Source organism: Rhinopithecus roxellana, chromosome 4 (genome assembly GCF_007565055.1).
Source record: "Rhinopithecus roxellana isolate Shanxi Qingling chromosome 4, ASM756505v1, whole genome shotgun sequence".
Lineage (NCBI taxonomy): Eukaryota > Metazoa > Chordata > Mammalia > Primates > Cercopithecidae > Rhinopithecus > Rhinopithecus roxellana.
The window spans coordinates 165,998,774-166,017,429 of record NC_044552.1 but is presented as its reverse complement, the minus strand read 5'-3'; the positions used below and the strand labels follow the sequence as shown (position 1 = coordinate 166,017,429).

Sequence of the window (18,656 nt, the reverse complement as noted above, 5' to 3'; positions counted from 1 at the left end):
GTACATTTTGATTTTTTTCCCTTAGGATAATGTCCCAAAAGGAAACTTACTGAACCAAAGAGCATGATTGTTTCTGTGGCACATATTGCCAAGTTGCTTTCCAAAAGAGTTGGTCCAATGTATATTATTTTAAGTGTATGAGAATATCAGTTTCTCCAAACCTTCACCAAAATTATGTTCTTAATTATTTAATCTTTATATAAATGAAATGGGATGACTTTAGTTCACTGCTTTAATTTTTTTTTTTACCATGAATTGTTTTAAGCATACAAAAAAGTAGGCAGAAAAAAATATATAACCCCTGGACGTGGTTTGTCAAATATGAACAAATTTCCACATTTTCATTACATTTTATAAAAATAAAATACTACATATAACTGAAGCCACTGTGCACCACTTTCCCAAATCCATTCCAATGCCTTCCTCCCTCCCTCTACAGAGACAACTGGAATTTGACGTTTATCATTCCTTTACACTCCCATGTCCATATGTTTTAATTGTTAAATCTTTAATTACCAATGAAGTTGAACTTTTTAATATACTATAGCTAATATTAAAGTGCTCAGATTCTAGAGTCAGGTGGAACTGTCTTTGAATTCCTGCTCTGCCACTAACTAACCATGTCTCCTGGGGCCTCTCTATGACTCAGTTGCCTCATTTATGAAATGGAGATAATAATAATTCATACTAACTTTTTTTTTTTTGAGACAGGGTTTCTCTCCTATCACTCAGCCTGGAGTGCAGTGGTGCACTCTCGGCTCACTACATCCGCCTCCCGGGCTCAAGCAATCCTCCTGCCTCAGCCTCTAGAGTAGCTGGGATTACAAGTGTGTGCCACCATGCCCAGATAATTTTTGTATTTTTAGTACAGATGGGGTTTCATCATGTTGGCCAGGCTGGTCTCGAACTCCTGACCTCAAGTGATCTGCCTACCTCAGCCTTCCAAGGTGTTGGGATTACAGGTGTGAGCTACTGTGCCCGGCCAATGCATACTATTCTTTATCACATTGTTATGAAGATGAAATGGGAAGTTGCATGTGAAATTCTTGGCATAGTGCTCACTTAGCATGCAATAATACCTTTTACCATTACTCTAGTTTTTTTGTGTGAATTATTTGCCCCTTTCCTTAGCAAGATTAGATTACCTAAAACTTGTGCAGCACTTTTCCAACATGATCCTATTTATTCCTCACAATGGCTTTATGAGATAGTGCTGCAACAATCCTATTTGATCCCAATGATAAGCCAGCAGGGAGCAGAGCTGTATTGAAACCCAAGTCTCTGGTGCTGGCACCTCTTGCTTTGAACTTATTTGCTGCAGCTCCATCAACTTTAAAGTCATTTTGTGATACAACATCATTGGTTTATGAGGTGGCTTTAGTACTATTCTTTAATACAGTCGTTATAGACAGATCCTAGTTTCTCTCCAACTTATAATTGTCTTCCTTCTCTATTTTTTCCCTGAATATTCTATATAAAAATATTTTATTGTTCTATAAAACTAAATATACTCAAACTAAAAAAATAACATTACCACTAATAATATATTACATATACATTATTAGAGATTTAGGATGTTATAGAGTTGGTATTACTTTTTTTTGATTGTTTTGTAAAACAAAGTAAAGACCTTAGGCAATTCCTGTATCCAAATTTCAATTTACTAATGCATTAGTCCTAAACATTTTAATTAAAATAAACCCTTAAGGATTCTGGATATTTATTAGTAGTTAACTGGAGTACAATTAAAATTTTATTATTTATAAAAATGTAATTTTAAAAGAAAAAGAATAACAAACCTTATTGAAATGTATTTAGAAACCAAATTTTGAAATACCTTATTTTTAAGTTGGTTTTTCAAGGCACAAGAAAAAATACTCTGGATATAGGTTCTAATCTACTCTTGTGTGCATTAATAGGACACATGTATAAATACCAATTTTGTTTATACAAGTTTTAAGCTACAAGAACATCTTAAGATGATATTATATGGTAATCATATTTTACTCAGTTTATCAATATTACATTTTTCCTTTGAAAATTCTGACACCTTGGCCGGGCGCGGTGGCTCACACCTGTAATCCCAGCACTTTGGGAGGCCAAGGCGGGCAGATAATGAGGTCAGGAGTTCGGGACCAGCCTGGCCGACATAGTGAAACCCTATTGCTACTAAAAATACAAAAAATTACCTGGGCGTGGTGGCGGACACCTGTAATCCCAGCTACTGGGGAGGCTGAAGCAGAATTGCTTGAACCCAGGAAGCCAAGGTTGCAGTGAGCTGAGATCATGCCATTGTACTCCAGTCGGGGTGACAGTGCGAGACTGTGTCTCAAAAAAAGAAAAAAAGAAAAAAAGACAATTCTGACACCTCTCACATTAAGTGACAGTCTCCTCATCATATTTGAGAAAACCAGATTCAGAGAACTCAGGGTGGGAATTAATGAGGCAATTACAGACATTACATGACTCTAGGCATGGTGGAATGAGGGTATCCTCAAAGGTGTCTAGAGGAACAAGGAGCATCTTAAGACTCCTGAGGCATGTGAGTTATGGACACACAATCATGCAAAGGATATTGACTGAAATAAGTACGAAATACTTTGAAAAGATGTTCACTATAGATCCTGTGAAGCTAATTACAGTGTTTGTTTTGGTTTTATTCCAATGGGAAAGTTATCTGGCTTTTTCTCCCAGAAATGATAGGGTTCAAATAAGTAGGAGTATGGGTTACTAGAAATCTATAAAAGCCATTGCGTTATAAATGACAATACAGCCCCTTATCTGGCAATCTGCCAACTCCCCAAGCTCCTGACTGCAGCAGTACTCCTCAGCTGGCCTTTTGCCAGGATCTGAAAAGAGATCAAGGCATATGAGCTTCACTGTGGCTCTTACTTGACATCTTCAGCTGACACCTTCTCCAGGGAGGCTGGCAGCCACCTCAGCAGAAAGCCACCTTGAAGCCTATCAAGTTTACCTCTTCACAGAGGTTATACTTGCGGGCAAATGCCCACATGTGTACCAAATCATTTTAACGAAGCCCATCATAACCCTCTGGATGGAAATGCAACAGAAAAACTACAATGCCTGGTGCCAGTTCACATGTAGCAGGTAGGTACTTAAGGTGGGATAGCTACCTATGTCACGAAAACGTGGAGACACCCTCTCATCTGCTGATTACAACTCATTTCCTCTAAGACATTTTAAGCCATCTGTTCTAAAAGTTGGTATGTGGGGAAGATGAAAATTCTTTTTTAAAAAAAATTATGTGGTAACACCCAAAATCAAAACTGAAGCTAACGTGGCATTGCTCATTTCTGCTCTAATTTTCTGGAAAACAGTTTCAGGCAAGTTAGGACGGCAGCACGCCCAGGAGCTGAACAAATTCAGGGGCCATCTTAGGGCAAGCTGGGGTGGGATTAGATGTTCCAGTCTGCACTGTTCTCCTAAGCCTGCCATGATCTGAAACTTAGATCTTGGGCCTGGGCCAGAACCAGACTGACCTTCAAGGGTGAGCAAAGAAGGCAACAGCATCCAGGCAACTGTGGTGACGAATTCTCTTGATATTGGCTTTTCTCTCTATTCTCCTGGAATGCCGATCAAATGCTCCTAATCTACCACCTCCCTTAGTGTCACTATAACTACTGCCTCCTACCGACATTTTATGCCTTTTTAAGATTATGTAAATAAATGCTAACTACTATGTCTTTTGGTCTCAGTTGAAAACAGTTATCCTTCAGCTATCTTTCACAGTATAAATAACTTGCCCAACTTTGCTAAGGCTAAAGTTTGCTCCATAACTTCATTAGGAGATTACTGTAATGGAAAAAAGTACCTAATTAATATAAAGACTAATTATTATAAAGATTTGTATAATATCTCAATTAGAGAATATAGATTCATGTATATCTTATATATATATATATATATATCTTTTCAGAATTTCTCTTGTCATCATCCACAGCATATGCATGAGGAGTATGTTAATTTTAGATGCTTTGTTCATCAGCAATTCATCTCACATTCTCTGTAAGCACTTGTAATAATGCATGTATTTGATATTCAGGTGGTTCTTTGTGTTTTCATTTTAGGAATTGGTGATTCAAGGTGCATAGAATATTAAAAAACTAGTGTTAATTACTATAATGAAAGTAGAGATTGGTTTTTCTACTAGGTTTTTAAAAACTTTTAAGTCTTGCTTGTAAAAAAAAGTATGTAAGATTTTTTTCTGAATTCAGTTTTAGGTAGTATGTTAAAAATAGATTCCCCGAAATAACACTACAAAATATTAGGGCTGTTTAAGAAATACCTTGTTTATGCCGCAAAGTAGAGGAAAAAAAGACCAATTTTAATTTAGTCTAGATATGTCCAAATATAATATGATTTTCCCTTTTTTCTAACGCATATTTTCAAAAGTGTATTTGGGACAACCTGATATATTAAACTTTTGAGATATAAGCAAAATAGTTAAATGTCAACTTAAAATATTTATTAATTTACTTATAACACTGATTAAATATACTGATTTAAATGTTTTTACACTTTTATATTTAACATACATTTACAATAATAATTTCATAATTATTGAATTCCATTTTAAAGTGGTCTTTTAAAAGTTTATTTATTTTTAAAAATACAGGTTCTAGATTTTACAACTTGAATTTATGTCAGGCTAAGAGACTTCTGCAATCAGTACACTGTTGAACAAAATAAAATAATTACGAGTGACCCATACATGAGAGATTATAAGGACCGCAGTACAAAGTAACTCCATTGTGTTAAAAACAACGAACAAAGAAGCCTTACCGTATAGCTATTTTATACTGTTTACACAATAGAAAATTAAAAAGCTTAAAGTGTTATAGTGAAGTAACCAATCCTTCACACTTGTGTCTGGTTTTAATTTTTCTGCCTTACTTTGGTACTCAACAAATAATCGCCAGATGAATAATAATATTTCTAAATCATCTTTTTGTTTTTCATATGTATTATTTAAAAACCATAAAGAAATTGGTTCTCCCATAAACCTGAAAATTGTAGTTAGACTCGTCTGTTTCTCTGAATTTATTATAATAACTTGTTAAAATTCCAGAGCTCCACTGAAATCTTAGCAAAAAGGTCCACTCCTTAAATTAGCTCAGATTCCTCTAGGGATTGTTTAAGTGATGTTAACTCTATTTACAGTTCCGGAGATCCCTACATTCTTCCACTGGGTAAGCAATACGCTGAAAATTCTTTGGAATAAAAAAACCTTACCAACGGGAACAGAGTATATTGAATTGAATTCTCTTCTACTACCTAGAAGTAAGGGAAGCTACTATGAAAACTGTCTTAATGATTTAAAAATATTTGAGTAGTGAAATTGTAACTAATTAATTATTCTTAATTAATGAATTAAACTCCTGTTGACATAAATTAACTTCATGTAAATTTCACAAGTTTGTACTTTGCTCCTGGAAGTACTCTGAATAGTGGCAAACTTTTCTAATTGGGGGGTGGTAGCTCCCTGGCCCAGTCCAGTCAGAAGCATTGAGGACCTTCTCCTCCAGAGTTCCATATGCCCAAGTGGTATTCTGAGTCCACTTGAACCTGTCATGTCTGTCTTTCTTTCTGTTTTGGAGACAGGGTCTTGCACTGTCGCTCAGGCTGGAGTGCAGTGGTGCGATCTCGGCTGCAACCTCTGCCTCCTGGGTTCAAGCAATTCTCATGCCTCAGCCTCCAAAGTAGCAGAGACTACAGGCATGTGCCACAATGCCCAGCTAATTTTTGTGTTGTTTTAGTAGAGAGGGGGTTTTACCATGTTGGCCATGCTAATCTGGAACTCCTGACTTCAAGTGTTCTGCCCACCTTAGCCTCCCAAAGTGCTGAGATTATAGGCATGAGCCACTGTGCCTGGCCCAGTTCTCTCAATTCCGCCTTTCTCTGCTGTTCAAAACATAAGACATCTATACTCTTGTATAGTCTTAGTCTATGCTGCTATATGCTGCCTTCCTGGTATACAGTGCTCTCTGGGAAACATTTTCATCATGCTCTGTAGACCTCCTGTTTTCCTATTTAAAACAAAACCACCAATCTTCATCTTCCTCACAGAATGTGTCAGTTGGCTTTTCTGGAAAGCGATGCTAAAGTGGAACTAGGGGTGTAAGAGGCTTATTGGAAGGTAACACCTGTGAAAGATGAAAGGCACAGGAAGCAGGACTGGAAAGGAAAGGCTCAGACTACAATGCACATCTGACAAGTTCCCAGTCAACCCAATAGCAAGCTAGAGAGCAAGGACTGATGATTAGAAGGGCTCTGCATTGGAAAGAATGGTCAGGCCCCATTATCTCAGCTGAGATTTGTCACTGGCTGGGGATATCTGGGAAAAGCACGGAGTAGGGCGACTGTGGTTTACAATAATCTATTGTTATATTTTAAAATAGCTAGAAGAAAATAATTTGAATGTTTCTAGCATAAAGAAAAGAAAATTTTTAAGATGATGGACATCCCAATAACACTGATTCGATCTTTACAAATTATATGAATGTATTAAATTATCACATATATGCCCAAAATATGTACCTCTATTATGTATCAATAAAAAATAAAATTAAATAAAAAGGCTGAAGCAGGTCCTGCAGGCGCTAAAATTTGGAGACTGTCAGCAAACTACATTCCTCATGGTTGAATATCAAGGTCTTTCTTGAAGGGAGATCAGAGAGACACACTCCAAGGTCACCTCACACATCAATTCCTCCACTGTGTCATCTCTCCAATCTTAAACTTCAGCATCCTCCTCTCTCACCCTAACATCATATCTTTCCAACTTTTACTCCCTTACTCTCATTATGTTTGCTTTTCAATTGCAAAAGTTCCACTCCTTTATTCCCATGACCTTCTCTCCACATTTCAGCTTTGTCTTAACTGCTTTTTCCAGATAGGCTACACCCAGTTTCCCATCACTTCATCTATTCTTCCACCAATATCCTTACATTCTTTGCCCCTTTTTCCCATTTGAGTGCCCACACTGCAAAATCCTATTTATCTATCTGCCTTCTTTCTTCCTACACTCAAACTGCTGGTTACAGCTAAAAGAAAACCATACACCACCGCAGATTAATGTCACATGGTTTCCAGTCTTAGCTGAACCCTAAACACTATACAGAAATCCTATAGTTAGGTATTTCCTTCTCATATGGCATCTGAAAAAAAACTTCCAGTTTTTATTTCACAGCATGTTGAAGAGCATGGTGGAAAAGGCATGGGCTTTGGAGTTACATGTATCAGATTTGAATTCTAGCTCTTTACTTCCAGTGTGACCTTCCCTAACTTCTCTTTGGTCTTTTTTCCGCATCCGTAAAATGAAGGTATTACTAACTACTCAACATAAAATAGGTAACTGGTTTAGTGAGAAGTCTCAAATCACTGGAAGTATATACTCAAATTTTTTTCTCCCCAAGTAACACTGCCAACTGTACACTGTTGAAAATCCCCTTTTCCACTGAGTACATCTCAATCCAATTCCCTAACTTTTTGAACATTTTCAGCTTTCAACAGTCCTCTTCTCCACCAGGGCAGGTCAGATAGGAGGCTGCGTGTGGGTTTGTGTGTGAAGGCATGATCTGCTTTCTTGAATCCACACTTCCTTCTACTTACTGTCCAGTGTCTGAAAAAGCAGGCAGGCAGGTAAGGAAGACTTTGTATCCTTACGCACTGTCCAGGTTGCTGTCCCATTTCACTATAAATGATCTTGTTTCTTTTCCTAGGCTCAGGATGACCAGGTGGTTACCATCAGTTCCATTGACAAAGATGTCAGTCCTAAGCAGTTTCTGAAAGCATTGATGGTCCTTTGGAAGACTTTATCTGTTGGCGGAATTCTATCCCCCCCACACCCACTTCCTATCCCGAGGACTGCTTCAGTGGTCCATATCATATCTTCTTTCTTATTGGTTATTGCAACCCAACTCTGGAGTCAAAGGTACAGGTGAGATTCATTTTTTGTACCTCCCAGGAATCAGGGACTTGAGATGAGGTGCCCTTGTCCTCTTGGCCTCACCATACCACCTAGCTACCTCTCCCTAATTTTCCTTCCTTTATTTTGGTAGCACTGGGCAGGAAATCACAGCCTAGAATGAAGGTTTCTATGAACCTGGCTCCCAAAAATTTGGTAAATATTTGTCAAGAGTGTACTATTTCACCATAATTCCTGGACTAATTAGTAACCCCAAAGGGTCAGGAAAAGATACCAGTCACTATTTTATTCTGACACATGTATATAAATTACCAATGATGATGTTATTCTTTCTTGGTGAGCTATAACACAGTTACATTTCTAAATTGTATGTTTGTCTCTATTACCAATATAGGATGTACACACACACTGTTCTAACTATTTTACAAAGATTAACACGTTTAAACCCCACAGCAATCCTGTGAGGTAGTTATTATAATCCCCAGTTTGCAGGTAAGGGAATTGAGGCATAGACAGGTTAAGTAACCTATTTGTTTTCCATTCACCTATTTGAATTCTACCTGCCAGGGATCCAGTTAAGATATTCAAATCCATCTTCAAAAGAAAGAGGTTTTTTTTTGTTTTGTTTTGTTTTTTTTAATTATACATGATTTTTGGGATTACAACAATCCATAAAAAATTGGATAACTTGTCACCTTTATGATCTGGAAGAGGTTGTATAGCATGGTCCTTGATACACACTTGATATATAAGAATTGTCCAGTTCTTGGAATCTTTTAGAATTCATTCATAAATCTTTTTCTATGTAGTAGCAATAGTTCTTTAGGAACTACTTCAATTGTTATTGGTTGGTTTACTTTTCCTACACATTGTTTGGTTCTTTTGCTATTTTATATATTTTGTATTTTTGTAAATATAAAGTTCTCTTGAGCTTACCTCATATTATGCATGGGGTTTCCTTCTAATTTTATTTATTTTTTAGAGACAGGGTTTTGCTCTGTCACCCAGGCTTGAGTGCGGTGGCACAATCATAGCTCACTACAGCCTCCAACTCCTGGGCTTAAGGGATTCTCCCGCCTTGGTCTCCCAAAGCACTGGATTACAGGCATGAATGACTGCGCCTAGCTCTTCTAATTTTAAAGTATCACTTTTATCCATTGTAATATCCCTCTTCAGTTCTGTAGTTGATGTCTGCACAATCTGACAAATTTGAATCAGAAAAACACATGTAAGATAGCTCACATAAGATAGTAAGATAATCATAGTAAGATAATCAGTTCAAAGATTTATAAACAAATTTAAGAATTATAAATGCAACATTTATTTTTCACTTTTCAATAATGTCTTTTTCTGAAATGAAACATTTTAAACAAATAGTTTAATATAGTTTAGTATTTAACATGGCATTTTTAGTACTATTTTCTTCTTTTGTGATCCAGTTTATATTCTTTAAAAGTCCCTTCTCAAAACATTAAATATCCTAATTTCATCTGAGCAATGATACTTATACACACACACACAGAGTCACTATTTTCTTTATTATTTTATTTATTTATTTATTTATTTATTTATTTATTTATTTATTTATTTATTTATTTTTGAGACCGGAGTCTCGCTCTGTCGCTCCGGCTGGAGTGCAGTGGCCGGATCTCAGCTCACTGCAAGCTCTGCCTGCTGGGTTTACGCCATTCTCCTGCCTCAGCCTCCCGAGTAGTTGAGACTACAGGCGCCCGCCACCTCGCCTGGCTAGTTTTTTGTATTTTTTACTAGAGACGGGGTTTCACCGTGTTGACCAGGATGGTCTCAATCTCCTGACCTCGTGATCTGCCTGTCTCGGCCTCCCAAAGTGCTGAGATTACAGGCTTGAGCCACCGCGCCCCGCCAGAGTCACTATTTTCATTACTTATCTCTGCGCAGTAGAACAACTGCCAAGACTGAGGTTTATTGAGGTTCAACGACACTGTCTTTGCTTGTAAAATTCTCCTTGTAGTCCTAACACACTGTCACAACAACAAAAAATATGGCAGTTTACCACATGGGGTTTAGTAATGGTTAGGTAGTCCTTAGGTTCTCCAACTTGTGTTATGATAAATTTTAATCATTCTGAAAACCATGGCTGTATCATCCCATGTACATATCATCCATGTATCATGGATGTGGGGGAAGCATTCGTTCAGTATATACTCAGAATTCATATGATTAAAAGAAATGGTTACTTTATCTACATAGTATTCCCACTTAGTATTTCAATTAATTTTAATTGCATTAGCCCTCTATCCTCCCAAGTTTAATTACTAGGGACACAAAATTTTTATCTTTGATGCCAAGTGCCAAAAGAGCAACATGTTTTTACTGTTTGCTTTTACTCTGTAATAGACAATGAAATATTTTAGATTCTTTCACCTTCGAATGTACTTTCTTTGTGTGTGTAGTAGCATGCCCTTTATATTGATAAAAAGATGTAGAAAACCTGAGTAAACGATTTTCTTTAAACACTGTTTAGAGTTAGGAAATTGGCAGTTTTGAAATAATAATTGTATTTTAAACTCGCAAAAGCCAAGATATTTCTGTAATATTTTATACACTTCTTAGAACTGCATCACAAATGAATTTCAAAAATTCTGCTCCTGAGACTGTGGTAACTACAAAGCATGAAAAAAAAAATGTATACTTTACATAGTGCTATAGCTTCTGCTAATTTTCTTTTTGGGACTGAAAAAAATCTATCCCCCTCAAGTGTTAGATAAAAAAGCTAATGCACATTTAAACCAGAAAAAGGAACCAATCACACTCGTCTTTCATGTTTCTATATCTTTTTATCATCAGAAACAGCTGACCCTTGGCCAACATTACATGATTTGGAGAAATAATTGGAAGTCTACCACAGGGAGACTAAATGTAAAACTCCAATCAGATAAATTACAACACGGATGTGGTAAGTTATAGAACACACACCCAAATGTGATTTAACTTCCAAGAATTTTAAGTAGTATTTCCCAATTAAAGTGTCTTTAAGCAAAAATGCAAATATGAGGCCTTTGTTAGCAAGATTCCAGAACAGGAAAAGCGGAACTCAAAGCCTCTCTAGTTAAGTGACCTGCGTTCTGGCTTACCTCTGAGTGATGGGCCTACTGCAGAGCCCGCCTCCCACCACAGTGCTGGCCCAGAATTTATTACACGAACTAGTTTGTAACTAAACGTTGGAAGCATCACCATATTGCCAGTGAGAAGTAAGATTTAAAAATAAAACGATGCTGTCCCTTTTCGCTCTTCCTTAGGACGTCTCCTCCTGCTCTAAGGGTTCAGGTGAAGGGTGGAAACCGGCCAGGAAGAGCAAGAACGTGAACGAGTAGGGGGCAAGGAGGAAAGGACTCCCTTTACAGACTTTGGTGCCATTTTTACTTTCTGGTTGCTAATCTGAAACGTTGTGCGATTACAATGACGACCCCTCTCCCCTCTCCCCCTAGGGTCTAATTACCCCCGGGCCTTTTCCGGTGCACATCCCTGTGTTATATTCTGGTGCCTGTGTTGCCCCCACGCCCCCATTAGTAAAGGAAAACCACCCCTTTTCTGCCCCTAAAGTGATCTATAAACGAAGGAATACAGATGAGGATTTAAATCCCAATCCTAATTCCAAGGGAGGCTGGAAGCCCCCTCAGCCGCGCCCTGGCTTGGCCCCTTCAACTCGAGCTGTGGTGACGCCGGGGGCAGGTCTTCCACGTGTCTTTACAGAGGTGCCAGGAGGGAGGGCGTGAGGGATTACCCAAGGGAGGGGAGAGTACCGCAAAATAGGCCAAGTCGCTGCCCTCTACTCAACTCGCAGGGCGGGAGGATGAAGACGGAGGGATGCGGCAGGAGGGCGGGACAGCCCAGTCGCCGCCAAGGAGGAGAAGCGGAGTCGGGGGAGCCCACCCACCCGCCCGCCGCAGTCCCCGCCCTGCGCCGCGCGGCGCACGCCTGAAGTCATTGCCTGAGGCCCCGCCCCCTCGCGGCCCCAGCCCGGGCTCTGGCTCAGCCGGCGGTGGGGGCGGAGAGAACCCGCAGCTGCAACTTCGCCTGGAGCCTTTGAGCCTGGGCTCAGCCGGGGATCTAACAGCCGTCACCGCTGAGTCGCCGCTTCCCCGGCGCGGGCCTCAGCCCAGCCGGCTTGGCCATGGCAGCCGCTGCCACTGCGGCGAATCTGGCCCCTGCGCTCCCCGCCCGTAGCTGAACAGCCGTTAACCAGCCATCCCGCCTTTCCTCCTGCCCGTGCCGCCGAGGCCCAGGCTCCGCACAAGTTTCCGCCACCGAAGAAGCAGGAGGACGGACGTGAGGAGTCGGGCGTCCCCGGCCCACCCGGCCCTCTCGCCCGCGATGTGGGGGCGCTTTCTAGCTCCGGAGGCCAGCGGCCGGGATAGCCCCGGCGGAGCCCGCAGCTTCCCTGCCGGTAAGGAACGAGACAGCGCCCCGGCTGGGGTGGGGGTCACGGCCGACCGCGGCGCCTCGGGACCTCGCCGCCGCTCCCCTCCCGCCTCAGGCCTGTCTTCCCCCGGCCGCCTCCCCGACGTCGCCGCGCGCCCAGTGTCCTCCCCGCTGCCAGCACCCGGGCTGACATCTGGCTTGCCGCGTCCCAGGCGCATCAGCTCCGCATCCCGTCTTCCCCGCCGCTCCTCCTTGGGCTGCAGCCCCAGCGCCCCCAACTTCCAGCTCGCTTGGGCCCCCGCGGGTTGGGCTTTATTGTCTGCCCGGCTTTTTCCTTTCACTCGTGGGGTGTGTGACCGGCGTGATAACGAGGCTTGTCCGTCGCTCGCGGGGACCCGGGCGGGAAGGTCGCTGCGACCGTGCTGCGGCGGCGGCCCGGGCGCGTCTCGGAGGGGCCGCAGTTCCGTGCCCTCCAGGCTTCTGGGAGGCGCGGGCCGGGGTTAGCTGTGCCCACGCCCACAGCCGCTACTTTTAGGGCGCGTTTTGGGGAGGGAGAATGCTGCCAGAGATGCGACCGCTGTCAGCCATCCCCAAGGGAACTTCAGCCCCTCGGAATCAGCCACCCCCAAGGGAACTTCAGCCGCTCGGTGGAACCTGGTTGCCGCCCCGCAGCACCTCCGGCGTAAGGGGAGGGCGCGTCCTGCAGTAGCCAATGGACCATTGAGCAACCAGGTTGCGAATCCGTTTGGCTTTCCGTGGTCCCTTCAAGGAAAATTAGGGGTTTGCTGCATTCCGTGTCTGAAGGGGCTGTTTGTATCAGACAGCCATTTCGTGCTTGCGTCGCTCAGAAGTTATGTAGGAGCTATAAAATTAGGATAAATCTTCCCCTAACTTGGGATAAAAAAATAAGTCTTGGGTTGCCTGTGGTATGTTCTCTAACGATGATGGTCCTTCCAGGCACTTTTAATATTAATTGAGTTTTGAGGCCTTTTGAGAAACTGAGTTATGTGGACCTTCTATGCAGAAAAAACAATGCCGTATATACATACGCAAAATTTTCCTTACAGTTTTAGCTGGTTCTGGGACTCCTGTTAAGTAACCTTGCTCCACACAGTGTTTAAGCTCGACTTGTGTAACTTAGAGATATTTTTGCATACATTTCCAAAGCGGTTATTTACAAAACATAAAAAGCAGAAGCAGCATTTGAAAAGCGGTCTTTTGATGGTAATATTTTCTACTGTTTTTAAAAAAATCAGGCACTAACCGAGTCACTAATATCAGGCTATTGAAATTTCGAATAATGCAATTCTGTGATAGTTTAGATATTTGTGATGTGGTTTTTAAAAAGACATATATACATTTTAAAAAGCCAGAGTTAGATTTGAATCATTCACTTCAGTTTGGTCCTGAAACACTTTTAGAAATTTAATGTAGGCATGAATTTAGTAAAAAGCAGTATTAAGTAGGGATGTTTTTTTTCTAAATTGTATGCTGTTTGTCCTAAGGAGACAGTAGTTCAGAGGTTTCCCCAGTTTACAGATTATTCACAAATCCTGTCATCTAAGTAACTTTAGTGATTGAGAAGCTACTTCATTATCCCTAGGGGCAGGAGGCAGTGGTTTCAGTTTATCTGAAAATGTCAAAAGCCATCTGTAATGTCTTTAACCTATTAAAAGTTATTCGTGATAATAGCAGCTTGTTTGGAGGTATATCACTGAGGCTTGGTGTCTGTTTTTCATTGTTTTCTATGAAGAGAACATTTAAGTATTTAAAGTTGAGTAACGAAGGACTTTGTTATGTTGCAGTCTCTAGAGAGACATTTGCTATGGCATAGAATAATGGTGGAAGAAGATACTTTGTAAATACTACCCAAATTGAAAAAATTTGGACAGTATAGCTGTACCAAAGCATGTATTTTATCTCAATTTGTCAGTAATAAACCATTGGCAAATCAGGACATGGCTTTGAAAAGTTTTTTTTTCAGCTGTATGCTGAAATAGTAATGTATTTATTGTGTTTTTTTCCTTTTTGAGCAAACATATTTAAAATTATCTTTGATAATTTTAAGTTTTAAAAAGTTCTACCTTAGATGAAAAACTTGTGTTGCTTCTTGTGCAAATGAGCAGATGGAGAAGGTCAAGATAATGACCTCTGTGTTGATTCATGTAGGGATCTTTTTTCCTGAGAATTGGAAGGAAATTTTTATTTTTGAAATACTGTTCAGTATATCTTTTGAATAATTTGAGCAGTTATTCCAGTCCTAAAATTGGACCTGTCTGAAAACAAAGTGTGAAGGCAGGGATAAGTAAATAATTTCTGGTATTAAAGTGAGTTTATCTTAATATGTGGATTAATTCAAGGTGTCCTGAAACTGATTTGTTTATACAAATATATAACTAGACTAAAGGAAGAGCCAAAGGTACTATAGAACCACTTTCTAAAAATCAGAAGAAATTATGTTTTTAAAGAAATGGCAGTACAAAATAGGAATAATAAGTGTAGTTTGAAAAATACTGATCTTTAGCCTTCACTTTAGGATTCAGTTTGATTTGGCTTTTCCCATTTTTCAGCTTTATGGAGTAACTGTTGTAAACCAAAAATAAAATGAGTATTTATTTGTTTATATTTTGAGACAGAGTTTCCCTCTGTTGCCCAGCCTGGAGTGCAGTGGTGCGATCTCGGATCACTGCAACTTCTGCCTCCCAGTTCCAAGCGATTCTCGTGCCTCAGCCTCCCAAATAGTTGGGATTACAGGCATGTGCCACCACGCCCAGCTAATTTTTGTATTTTTAGTGGAGACAGGGTCTTACCATGTTGGCCATGCTGGTCTGGAACTCTTGGCCTCAAGTGATCCACTGGCCTCAGTCTTCCAAAGTGCTGGGATTACAGGCGTGAGTCACCCCGCCCAGCTAAAATGAGTGTTTTCATAAGTTTCCTGACAAAGGTCAAATAAAAGCCTCTCTTTTTTGTATTGGCAAGTGTGGTTAGAAAGGTAATTTAAAATAGAACAATGAGTATGTTTTTTATGCATGTGGTTGATTGCATTTGAGATTACCCTATTGTTCAGAATGTATACTGGTTTCAAATTGGATGAAGGATAACCATATTTCCCATAGGCCTTTGAAATCTAGCATGATAGAGTGATACTTTGAGTACTTCCTAACACCTAATTGTGCTAAGTATGTTCCTTTTCATAAATAATATTTTAAAAATACTAACACAAGCCAGGCGCGGTGGCTCATGCCTATAATCCCAGGACTTTGGGAGGCTGAGGTGGGCAGATCACTTGAGGTCAGGAGTTCCAAACCAGCCCGGCCAACATGGTGAAACCCAGTCTCTACTAAAAATACAAAAATTAACTGGGCGTGGTGCGTGCGCCTGTAATCCTAGCTACTCGGGGTTGAAGGCAGGAGAATCGCTTGAACCCGGGAGGCCGAGGTTGCAGTGAGTTGAGATCATGTCACTGCACTCCACCCTGGGTAACAGAGTGAGTCACTGTCTCAAAAAACAAAAACAAAATCTTATATATTCAACTCCTAAAACATTTTGAGGTAGAGTATTATACTTTTATAGTGTGTGAAAATAAAATGTTACAGGAAACACTTGAGCTGAAAAAAAAGTCATTTGTTCATTGCTTTGAGCTTTATATTTACCTCTTAGTTGATGCATTGCCATAAGGTGTTAAGTGATGTCATAATGATAGTGGTAATAACTGGTATGGTTACAGCAGGTAATATTGTTTTCTGCTGTGGGTCTGAATTAGATGGACTTCTAAGAGTACTGTAGTAACAATGAAACATAACTCTGGCCTAAACCCAGCTGGGCATGTTCTTTCATAATAGGTTGGGGGGGCGGGGTAAGAGGTGAATCTTAACTTTAGTGATGACTTTTGTGAAATGAACTTGATTAATAATTGGAATTTGATCACTTACTGGCTTGAATGAAGCTGATAAATTAATCTGAGGCCAAGTAATAAATGGTGAGTTGATAACTTCTATTGTCATGTTGTAATATTTATGTGTGTGAACAGAAAGGGTTGAGAGAGTCATGATTTTTCTGACTGGATGAAATGTGTATTTATATACTTTGAAAAGATGGTGAAGACATAAAGTCTTCTGGATAGTATTTTCCTGAGTTGTAGCCTAATTAGTTTACATACATTTTGCATTAAGAAAATGAAGAATGTGATCATCAGACACTTTTAAAGCCATATAATTTTTTTTTTTTTTTGAGACAGAGTCTCTGTCACCCAGGGGTTGACTGCACTGGAGTGCAGTGGTGCGATCTTGGCTTACAGCAGCCTCCATCTCCTGGGTTCAAGCGATTCTCCTGCCTCGGCCTCTCGAGTATCTGGGATTAGAGGCGTAAACCACCATACTTGGCTAATGTTTTGTATTTTTGTAGAGACGGGATTTCACCATGTTGACCAGGTTGGTCTTGAACTCCTGACCTCAAGTGATCCGCGTGCCTCGGCCTCCCAAAGTGCTGGGATTATAGCTGTAAGCCACCACACCCAGCCAAGTTTTAAGCAATAACATGTTATTCATTATTATTACTACTATAAGGATTTTCATATTTTACACTGGCAAAATAATATTCTAAGAAGAGCAATTTATTGTGTAGGGTCATTTAAGGATGGGCATGATCAACATAAAAATAACATCAAATTACTTTACTTTTTTTTTTTTTTTTGAGACAGAATCTTGTTCTGTCGCCCAGGCTGGAGTGCAGTGGTACGATCTCGGCTTACTGCAACCTCTGCCTCCTGGATTCAAGTGATTCTTCTGCTTCAGCCTCCCGAGTAGGTGGGACTACAGGCGTGCACCACCATGCCCGGCTAATTTTCGTATTTTTAGTAGAGACAGGGTTTCACAATATTGGCCAGCCTGGTCTCGAACTCCTGACCTTGTTATCTGCCAGCCTTGGCCTCCCAAAGTGCTAGGATTACAGGCGTGAGCCACCGCGCCTGGCCCCAAATTACTTTTCATACCAATATTTTGCTTTCTGTTTTCTTTAATTAAAAAAATGGTTACCTAGCATAGTGCTTGTTACCTTGGCATTAGAAATGTTTGTGAGTTATTCTTTAAATAAATATAGTGTGCTAGACATTGTATTAGCCTCTGGGGATATATCATTCAACAAGAAAGATAAGGTTGTTGCTCTAAGGAGGCTTGTATTTTATTTTAAAAACATTTTTTAGGTTTTTTGTTTGTTTGTTTTTTGTTTCGTTTTTGAGACAGTGTCTCGCTCTGTCAGTCAGGCTGGAGTGCTGTGGTGCAATCATAGGTCTGTGCAGCCTTGACCTGCCAGGATCAAGCAGTCCTCTCACTTCAGCCTCTCAGGCTCAGCTGGGAATACAGGCATGTGCCATGACTGCTGGCTCATTTTTGTATTTTTTGTAGAGATGAGGTCTCACTGTTACCCAGGCTGGTCTTGAACTTTTAGGCTCCAGTGATCTTCTGCCTGGGCCTTCCCAACTATTGGGATGACAGGCATGAGCCACCATGCTACCTGGCAGTGGCTTGCATTTTAGAGGGGAGGATCAGTAAGTGATCAGATAATGAGATTATTCAGCTAGTGTTAAGTACTAAGAGGAAAAGAAGATTGGTGAGGTGGCAGGGGATGGGCAGAGCTCCTTGAGTGGCTGGTCAGGGAGGCCTCTGAGGAGGTAACATGGTTACCTGAATGAGGAGAGAAGAAACCAGACATGAAGGGAGAAGTGTTCAGGTGGAGGGAACAAGAAAATCTCCAAGGCAGAAATGAGTTTGAGAAGTTTGAAGAACTCCAGTGAGTCTGGAGCTTAGTGAGCAGGATTGTGAGGTGAGGAAGGCCTGATAATAATGTTGGGGGTTGTAGGGAGTCTGGATTCTATTCCGCATGTCAGAAGATGCCGGGGAGTGACTTTATTCTTTCACTCCTGAGCACATTGAGTGCCTACTATGAGGCAGATACTGTTCCCATGTATTGGGGACATGGAACAGATATTCCTTGTCCTGGGTGTTTACAGTCAGTCTTGGCTATTCTGTGGAAGAAGAAATTGTAGAGGAGTGGGGCAAGAATAGCAGTAGGGAAGACAGCTAATAGGCCATTGCAGTTATTAGGTGAGAGATGATGGCTTAAGTTAGAATGGTTAGATTGGATTTGGAGAGAAGAAAATGGATTTGGGATATACATGAGAAATCTTAAGGATTTACTGATGGCTTGGAGTTGTCAAGTAAGGGAAAGAGGAGTCAAAGATGACATCTTAATTTTGGCTTCTTTGATTATAATTGATAGTGATGCCATTTCCTGAGATGGGGAAGGTTAG

At 40.5% G+C, this 18,656-nt stretch overlaps 1 protein-coding gene across 2 annotated transcripts in view; it reads left to right on the top strand.

Moving 5' to 3' along the window:
- The window catches only part of CEP85L (centrosomal protein 85 like), a 248,816-nt gene that overhangs the window by 46,547 nt on the left and 183,613 nt on the right, over window positions 1-18,656 (top strand). The window contains exons 3-4 of one of the 2 annotated variants that reach the window (XM_030928400.1): window positions 7,743-7,960; window positions 10,775-10,883. In XM_030928400.1, coding sequence (XP_030784260.1) covers window positions 10,802-10,883 — 82 coding nt within the window. In that variant the 5' untranslated portion in view covers window positions 7,743-7,960; window positions 10,775-10,801. Of the gene's footprint in view, window positions 1-7,742; window positions 7,961-10,774; window positions 10,884-11,696; window positions 12,375-18,656 lie in introns of those variants that run through there. The other variant, XM_010353245.2, reaches the window with a different exon arrangement.